The sequence below is a fragment of the Felis catus genome, chromosome E2, assembly GCF_018350175.1.
Source record: "Felis catus isolate Fca126 chromosome E2, F.catus_Fca126_mat1.0, whole genome shotgun sequence".
NCBI classification, from domain to species: domain Eukaryota; kingdom Metazoa; phylum Chordata; class Mammalia; order Carnivora; family Felidae; genus Felis; species Felis catus.
Window position 1 is genome coordinate 10,823,044 of NC_058382.1, and position 8,501 is coordinate 10,831,544.

General features: G+C 55.7%; 1 protein-coding gene and 1 long non-coding RNA gene across 2 annotated transcripts; one reads left to right on the top strand and one right to left on the bottom strand.

Moving 5' to 3' along the window:
* On the top strand, window positions 1-7,871 carry LOC101080927 (Myb related transcription factor, partner of profilin). Its single transcript, XM_023245198.2, has 3 exons — window positions 1-75; window positions 818-1,369; window positions 6,549-7,871. The coding sequence occupies exons 2-3, from the start codon at window positions 871-873 to the stop codon at window positions 7,256-7,258; spliced, it is 1,209 nt and encodes a 402-aa protein (XP_023100966.1). The 5' UTR covers window positions 1-75; window positions 818-870; the 3' UTR covers window positions 7,259-7,871.
* On the bottom strand, window positions 1,363-4,480 carry LOC123382278. The gene is made up of 3 exons (XR_006590406.1): window positions 4,341-4,480; window positions 4,185-4,260; window positions 1,363-1,671 (listed from the first exon to the last, which is right to left on the bottom strand). It is a non-coding gene; the product is annotated as an uncharacterized LOC123382278 (long non-coding RNA).
* Window positions 7,872-8,501: the final 630 nt, after the last annotated feature.

Here is an 8,501-nt window from a genome sequence, read left to right on the forward strand (position 1 = left end):
AGAGGAGGGGGGAGGGAAGAGGCCGCAGAAGCCCGAGCCTTGACCGACGGGCAGGCGGGGGCTGCGGCGGCGCCGGTGAGTGACCCGCGGCCCGACTCGGTCCCCACCCTCCACGACCCTCACTCTTCATGGAGTCCCCCATCGCCTCCGTTGTCCCCTCTTACTCCTGGACCCCTTTGCCCCCAGAGATCCTCTTAATTCCTGGCAATCCCCAGAGCCCCCACAATCCCCGCAGACCCTAATCCCTAGTATTTGATAGTCCCAGCTCCTCTACTGTCCCAGGAGCCCCCAACTCCCCATTCTACCTGGACATCCCTTCTGAGGACCCCATCTCGTACCGTTCTTACAGACGTCCTATTGCCCCGGAGCCCCCAGAGCGCTCCTCTGCTCCAGATCCCCCCTTCTTGCTGCGTCTCTCCTTCAGCATCTCCTTACCCCCATGCTCCTTCGACCCCGAGACACCCCCATTCTCCCTCCATTTCGCTTTCTCCCATGCCCCCATTCTCCTCTAACTCCTGCAGGCACCCCCTCTTCTTTCGCCTTTCCTCATTTCTCTCCACCCCTCCAGACCCTCCCCCAATTTCCATCAACTCCTCGGCGTGGCACTTTGCGCCGTGCGAGGCACAAGAGGAGCGCTCAGCGGGTGTCAGCTATTATTAGGCGCTCTGAATGTCCCCCGTGGCCCGTCGCCCCCGGCCACTCTCCGCCCCAACCCCTGGCCCGGGGGGCATTGGAGGCGGTGTCTGGGCGGCCGGGGTGGGGCTGGCGGCGCGCGGACGCCGAGCCCCCGCCAGCGCCGTGCGCCCTGTGCCCGCAGCGCCGGCGCCCCCCCATGCGCCAGGCGGCCGGACGGCGGCGTCGGGGGGCGCCATGGCCTCGGCGGCGGCGGGCGAAGCGGAAGAGACCACCCGGCTGCGCAAGCCGCGCTTTTCCTTTGAGGAGAACCAGATCCTGATCCGTGAGGTGCGCGCCCACTACCCACAGCTCTACGGCGCGCAGAGCCGTCGGGTGAGCGTGGCCGAGCGGCGGCGTGTGTGGGACGGCATCGCCGCCAAGATCAACGGCATCACCAGCTGGAAGCGCACTGGCCAAGAGGTGCAGAAGCGCTGGAATGACTTCAAGCGCCGCACCAAGGAGAAGCTGGCCCGCGTGCCGCACTCCACGCAGGGCGCCGGGCCTGCCGCCGAGGACGCCTTCTCCGCGGAGGAGGAGACCATTTTTGCCATCCTGGGGCCGGGAGTGGCGGCACCGGGAGCTGGTGCGGGAGCCGAGCAGCCCTCGGTGGCCGCTTCCTCGCAGCCGTCAGCCGCAAGTGCGGGCACCCAACGCTACGTCTTGTCCGAGGACCGCAGGGAAGACCGACGGGCAGGTGAGTTGCTTCGGTGTCACCTTAGCCAGAGCAAGCCAGTCGCGAACTCAGCTGTTTGCTCGGCACGGTTCCCCAGCTCTTTACGTGGCTTGCCCAAAGTCCCGCAGCCCATGACTGTCAGCGTCATGAACGGAACCTAGAAGGCCTGGCTCCAGAGTCCACACCTGGGATTATCAGCACAGGCAGGATTTCATTAAACGTAATGTAGGGTAGTGACCAATGGAGGCTGACCGGGCTCCAGTCGTGACTTTGTCACTCAGCTGTGTCATTCTGGGTCCGTTATCGCAGGTCAGTTTCCACATCTGTAAAATGGGGATTTAAAAAAAAAAAAAAAAAGCCCCCACCTCAAAAGCATGCTGTGAAGATTGAACGAGTTAATATGCGTGAATTGCTGAGTACAGCGCTTCCTGAACCTTCCTCGTTCGCTCTTGATAGGATTACCAATGCTGCGAGGTATGAACTATTTTGCCATTTTATGTGTCAAAGCCTTGGAGAGGTTTGGTAACTTTCCCAAGGTCATGCCATGCATAGAGGAAGTGTGGAGAGCAGAGTACAAAGACATCCCACTTGGCCTTGACTCTGGCTTCGTATTTCTTCTACAGCTATTTCCCCAGCACCTCCCCTGTACTGGGCAGTGTTGGGGACACTGCGGTGAGGGAGACATCTCCAGCCCTGCCCTCCTGGGCCTGAGTTTGGGAGTCCCGAGGGGGCACCAAACCCAGGCTGGAGGTCAAGGAAGGCTTCCTGGAGGAGGAGACATCAGAAAAGCAGAGTGAGAATGAAGAGGAGCTGAGGAAGTGTTGCTGGTAGAAGAAACAGCATGTAGAGTGGCTTTGAGACAAGAAAGCTTAGCCAGTTTAGGAACTGAGAAGTTTCCAAGTTAGAGGAAGGGGAAAGTAGAAAGATTGAAGAAATTTTTTTTTTTCAACGTTTTTTTTTTTTTTTTTTTTTTTTGGGACAGAGAGAGACAGAGCATGAACGGGGGAGGGGCAGAGAGAGAGGGAGACACAGAATCAGAAACAGGCTCCAGGTTCTGAGCCATCAGCCCAGAGCCTGACGCGGGGCTCGAACTCACGGACCGCGAGACCGTGACCTGGCTGAAGTCGGATGCTTAACCGACTGCGCCACCCAGGCGCCCCTGAAGAAATGTTTTGAGATGAGGTCAGAGAGGTCAGCAGAGGCCAGACAGTGAAGAATTTTATCCAGAAGGCCATACGGAGTCACTGAAGGGTGTTTTGAGAAAGGGACGGAGGTGGATATGATCAAACAAGTTCAGGATCGTGTGGTTCAGAGAGTTTCATTCATCCACCCAAGGTCACCCAGAAACTAAGTAGTAGAATTGGGACTCAAATGCAGGTTGTGTCCAACTCACAATGCATGCACTTAACCACTGGGCTAGATTGTCTGGCAATAACAACAACAATTAATATTGACTGAGAGTTAATGGGTATGCCGGAATTAGATCACACGCAGTTTGTAAGTGAAGGTCAGAGCTTTGGACTTTATCCTCAGGGCATTTGGGAGGCGTGAAAGTGTCTTAAGCAGGGGAGAGAGAGACGCGATCACGTGGGACCCCTGTTCTCCACATGAATCTCAAACCTCATTGTTTCTGTCTGTGAAACGGCCACACTGAACCAGAGCAGAGACGGCAAACATTTTTTCGAGAGTCGTACAACTGTGTTCTTCCTGCATTAATTCAACAAATATTTATCGAGCACCTATTCTGAGGGAGGCGCTATGGCAGATGCGGGGAATGCTGTGGAGAAAAAGCCACCTTCCCTTTTCTTACGGAGCCAGCATTCCAGTTATTGGAGAAAGACACGAACAAACAACCCCAAAACAGGTCACATACCAGGAGGTGATAAGAACTAAGAAGAAAAATAAAGCATGTTAAAAGGATAGGGAGTTGGGGTGCCTGGGTGGCTCGGTCCGGTTAAGCGTCCAAATCTTGATTTCCGTTCAGGTCATGATCTCACGGTTCGCAGGTTCGGGCCCCAGGCTGGCCTCCCCGCTGACAGTGCAAAACCCTACTTGCAAGTCTGTGTCTCCCTCATTCCCTGCCCCTCCCCCCCCCAGCCCTCTCTCCCTCAAAAATAAATAAACATTAAACACACGAAAGAGGACAGTAAGTGATGGAAGGGGGTTGCTCTAGATCCTGTAGTCAAGGAGGGCTTCTCTGAGAAGGTGGAATTTGAGCAGAGACCTGAATAGAGAAGTTGCGGCAAGTAGATAATCTGAGAGAACAGCACTTGAGCCAGAGGAAGCAGTATATGCAAAGGCCCGGAGGCAGGAATGTGCTTAAAGCATCCTTGATTAGAACCTCACGCAAATTACCCACCCACTGCTTAAAATTCATAAAAGACGAACAGGCTTTGATTGAAAGACTGGAATGGGGCCTGGGGCAGCCTGAAGTGTCTGTGTTGACACTAGAGGAGAGCTCAGGATAATTTATCTCTGACCTAATATTTGAAAACAAAAAAACAAACAGTCACAGCATTGAAGATGCACTGTGCCTGGGGTGATGCAGTTAATCCCTGTGATGGCCCTCAGGGAGAGGTTCTGTTATTGGGTCACTTGGTCCTTTGCCTGCTTACACGCGTGCGCGCCCACACACACACATACACACACCTATTTTACAGGTGGGGAAATGGAGGCCCAAAGGTTGCAAATAAATGATTTTACCTGTGGCAGTGGCCCTTCCGTGACCCCTGTGGGCACGAAGTGTGGGCCATTTTCTATTCTGTTGTTCAGTAGGCTAGGAGAACAGTATCCCAGAGTGGCAACAATCCTCACACCCCTCATGAGGGAGACTTACCACTCTTGAGCCCTCAAATGCCTCTTCTCGCATTCACCAGCACGGTGATGTCTCTCTGGGCCTCAGGGCTCTGCATCTGCAAAATGGGATGATAGTGGCAGCACGTACCCCTTCCCCTCCACCCCCGCCCCCAGGAGAATGGCTGAGAGGACTCACTGAGATAACGTAGGAGGGAAGCATAGCCGCTTCGCCCAGGGCCTGGCCAGGAAAGTGTCCAACAAGCGTTAGCTCTGGTTATCATCTCTCTCCGTGCCTCCCCCACCTCCTCTGCCTGCCTGGTCCAGGGAGGCTGGACCCCCAGCATTGAAGGCTGGCGGGGATTGGCTGTTTCTGCAACAGGAGAGCAGGGAGATCCGATCTGGCCTAGGAGCAGGAAGCAGGCTTCTCTGAGGAAGGACTATCTGAACTGGCCAAGAGGCCATGCAAGGGGGATACTCTTAATAGAGGGAACCTCACGCACACTCTCCCCGAGGCAAGGAAGAGGGACCGAAAGGGGTAAGGGCTAGGGCTTTGTAGCCTTAGGGGCTGGACTGTCCCCTGTGGGTGCTGGGGAGCTGTGGGAGGGTTGCAGCAAGGACCTGGGGCCTGGGGCCCCAATCCGTGCTGACTCCTTGGAAGCCACAGTTCTTTTTTCATTAAAGAAAACATTTTGTGCTGGACATTGTTCTAGGCGCTGGGTAAACAGCAGTGAACAAAACAAAGCCCTGCCTGATGGAGCTGACATCAGGAGGAGGAGACAGACAACACACAGAGCGACCCCATGCCAGGTGGACATAAGTGCTAATAAAAGAAATCAGGTAGGGTTAGGAGAGAGAAGAGGACAGAGACGGGAAATGCTGTCCACAGAAGGTCAAGGAAGATCTTCCCAAGGAGGCCGCATTTGAGCGGAGGAGCTGAGACAGAGGGAGCCAGGCAGGTGTCTGGGGAAAGATCTTTCCAGGCCAAGGAACAGCAAATGCAAAGGCCCCGAGGCAGGAGCAGGCGTATTGTGTGTGTGGACCGACAAGAAGGCCAGTGTGGCTGGAGCCTAGTGAGTGAGATAGAGAAGGGAAGGGGTAGAGATGAGGTCAGGGAGGCACTGGAGCAAATTGTGCGGAGCCTCGAGAGCCTCAGGGACTTTGCTTTTAGTCTGAGACGTGAGAGCCCCAGGAAGCTTTTGAGCGGAGAAAGACAACATCTGACTTGTATTTGTTAAACACCTCTGTCGAGATACAATTCCCATACCGTCCCGCCACCCCTTTAAAGAGGACGGTGCGGTAGCTTTTAGCATCCTCGTGGAGTTGTGCAACCATCGCCACGATCAATCTTAGGACATTTTCGTCACCCGAAAAAGAAACCCCGCATCTCTCAGCCATCACCCCCACCTGGCCCCCCCAGCTCCGCCCAGCCCCAGGCAACCACTAATCTACTTTCTGTCTCTGGTAGATTCGCCTGTTTGGACATTTCCTATACATGGATCCTCCGATGTGTGGTCCTCTGTGGGTAGCGTAACTGACACGTATATTGTTTGGACCTCTGAGACTTTGTCGAGGAAGCAGTTGCAAAAGTCCCAAGCGGGAAATGCGGGTGGTTGGACTGGGAGGGGCTTGTGGAGGTGGATGGAAGCGGGACGTTGAAAGAGTTTGAAGGCAGAGCCAGTGACCATTGTACATGGACAGTGTCTTGGGCGAGAAACAGAGTGAACGTTGTGGCCCCCCCTCCCCCCCCCTCCGCCAGCGGCTGGAAGGATGGGGCTGTCGTCGTCAGCAGCGATGGGGGGTGGAGGAGCCGGGAGCGGGATGCGAGAGGGTCAGGAGCTCAGCTCCAGGCAGGAGAGTGTGAGGCAATACTAGACCATCGAGGGGCTGTGTGGCCGGTACAGAAACGGAGCAGAGGTTTCAGGCAGGGCCCGGAAATCTGAAAGCCTCTGTATGCAGACTCTGTCCAAGTTCATGAGCGTGAGTGAAGTCTCAGGTGACAGGAGACGCGTTCGGAAACCCAACAGGCTTGGGGTTGAGGGTTGAACTGGTACAGACCACAGCTGAGGGAGAAATCCCACCACCCGGCCAGGCCAGAGAGAGCCCGCGGAGGCGTGTGGTGGGGGGAGCGTCCAGATAGTTGGAGGAGCCTTCTAGAATGTTGGTTCTGCCTGGCTCCAGCAGGGGACCTCCAGGACCCTGTTTCCACCAAGGCTGGCGTCAGCCACCAGGTGGTCATTCGCTATATTGTTTTTCTCCCCTGTGTTCTCCTCCAAGGCACGATCCGACTTGGGTTTTGAAAACATGGCTCTGGGGCCAGGGTGGGTGGGAGGTGAAAAGGGGAAATCGAGGCACATGGTGGGGGGAGGGGGGTCACGTCACCTTACCTACATCTCTCTCTCCACAGATACACCAGCCCACAGCAAGGGGGGCTCCAGCAGCCCCGAGCAGTGGGCCCGGCCCTCCTGCAGCCCCCAGGAAGGGGGCTGCCCGCCACCCAAGGAGCGTGAGTCCCCGCCCCCTCCGGCCCTGCAGACCGTGCAGCTGCCGCGCCTGGCCTTGTCTCCTCCGCCCCCGGCCCCTCCACCGCCACCACCCCAGCCGCCTCAGCAGGTCCACGTGGCACCCTCGTCCCCCAGCCCACCACCTCCTCCACTGCCACCACCCACGCCCTCGGCCCCCGACCCCTCCCTGGACTTCCTGCGGGCCCAGCAGGAGACGGCCAACGCCATCCGGGAGCTGGCTGGCACCCTTCAGCAGGGACTGGCCAAACTGAGCGAGGCCCTCAGCGCCCTACTGCCCCTTCTGCCCGGAACCGCCGTCGACAGGCTGCCCCCGCCTCTGCCCCCGCCCCCGCCCCCGCCCCCACCCCCCAGGCCCCTCTTGCCCCCGCCTACCCCGAAAGCGGAGATCACCCCAGAGCCCGTGTCCGTGGTGGCTGCTGTGGTGGACGGAGCGGTGGTAGCAGCCAGGGGGGTGATCATCGCCCCTAGGAGCGAGGAGGCGGGGGCCCCCCGGCCTCCCCCGGCTCCCCTTCCTCCCCACGACTCACCCCCACACAAGAGGAGGAAAGGTTTCCCTACACGGAAGAGGCGGGGGCGTTGGAAATCTCCCTGAAATCTGCCGTTGGGTTCGAGCTCCTTCTGCCTGTACCTCCTCCCCACCCCCACCCCCAGCTTAGCCCAGTGGAGGAGGGCGACGCACCTTCCCCATCTCGGCTGCACCCTGGCTCCCTGCTGCGGGGGGCGCGAGCACCCCACTCCCTATACTAGTTAGTGCCTGATTCTCAGGGGGGCTTGTTGATGGGTCCCCCACCCCTTTCTCCAGTACAGCGCTGCCTGCCTGGCTGCTTCCCTGAACCCTAACTTCTAAGCCATCAATTTCACGTTATTTATTATTGCCCTTTGTGGGTTGCGGAGAGAACCTCTCGGGTCTGCACATGCGCCCCCCTTCCCTAACAGCTCCTGGTCTTGACTTGAAGAGAATTGACCCGTAGGGGCCTCCTCACCTCCCCAGTCCAGACTTTGGAGGAGGTGGGAGTCGCAAGACAAATCAGAATATGGATGACAAAGGATATAGCAGTCTGTACCCTAGGGAGAGGGGGGCAGAGTTCTCACTGGGGAGATACAGGTTGGGCCCTCTGCCTCCCACCGTCTCTGACTTCCAGAGCTCAACCCCCTCATTTCTCCCCAGTGGTGACAAGATATGAATAAACTTATTTTTAATACAATTACTTCGGGCTCTGAGACAGGCCTGGGGTTTCAGCACCTACACCTGTCCCCCTCACCACCCTCCCTCCCCCGACCCTGCCCCCATGGACCAGTGGCATCCCTTTGAAGTTGGGAGGCTGGTGATTTTTCAGCTTTTCTCTCTTTCTTTCCCTCTTTCTCTTTTTCTTTCTTTCTTTCTTTCTTTCTTTCTTTCTTTCTTTCTTTCTTTCTTTCTTTCTTTCTCTTTCTCTTTTTCTTTTCTTCCTCTTTTCTTTTTTTCTTTCTTTCTCTTTTTCTTTTCTTTCTTCCTTTCTTTTTCTTTCTTTCTTTTCTTTCTTTCTTTTCTTTCTTTTTCTTCCTCTTTTCTTTCTTTTTCTTTCTTTCTCTTTTTCTTTTCTTTCTTTCTTCCTTTCTTTTTCTTTCTTTTCTTTCTTTCTTTTTCTTTCTTTCTTTCCTTTCTCTTTTTCTTTTCTTCCTCTTTTCTTTCTTTCTTTCTTTTCTTTCTTTCTCTTTCTTTCTTTCTTTCTTTCTTTCTCTTTTTCTTCTTTCTTTCTTTTCTTTCTTTCTTTCTTCCCTTCCTTCCTTCCTTCCTTCCTTCCTTCCTTCCTTCCTTCCTTCCTTCCTTAAAGCCATCAGATCCTGTGTTCAAA

Bases quoted from the DNA above. Each gene is read 5' to 3' on its own strand.
- LOC101080927 (XM_023245198.2), top strand. From the start codon at position 871: ATGGCCTCGGCGGCGGCGGGCGAAGCGGAAGAGACCACCCGGCTGCGC. The intron at 1,370-6,548 runs GTGAGTTGCTTC...CTCTCTCCACAG, and splicing joins CAGGGAAGACCGACGGGCAG to ATACACCAGCCCACAGCAAG.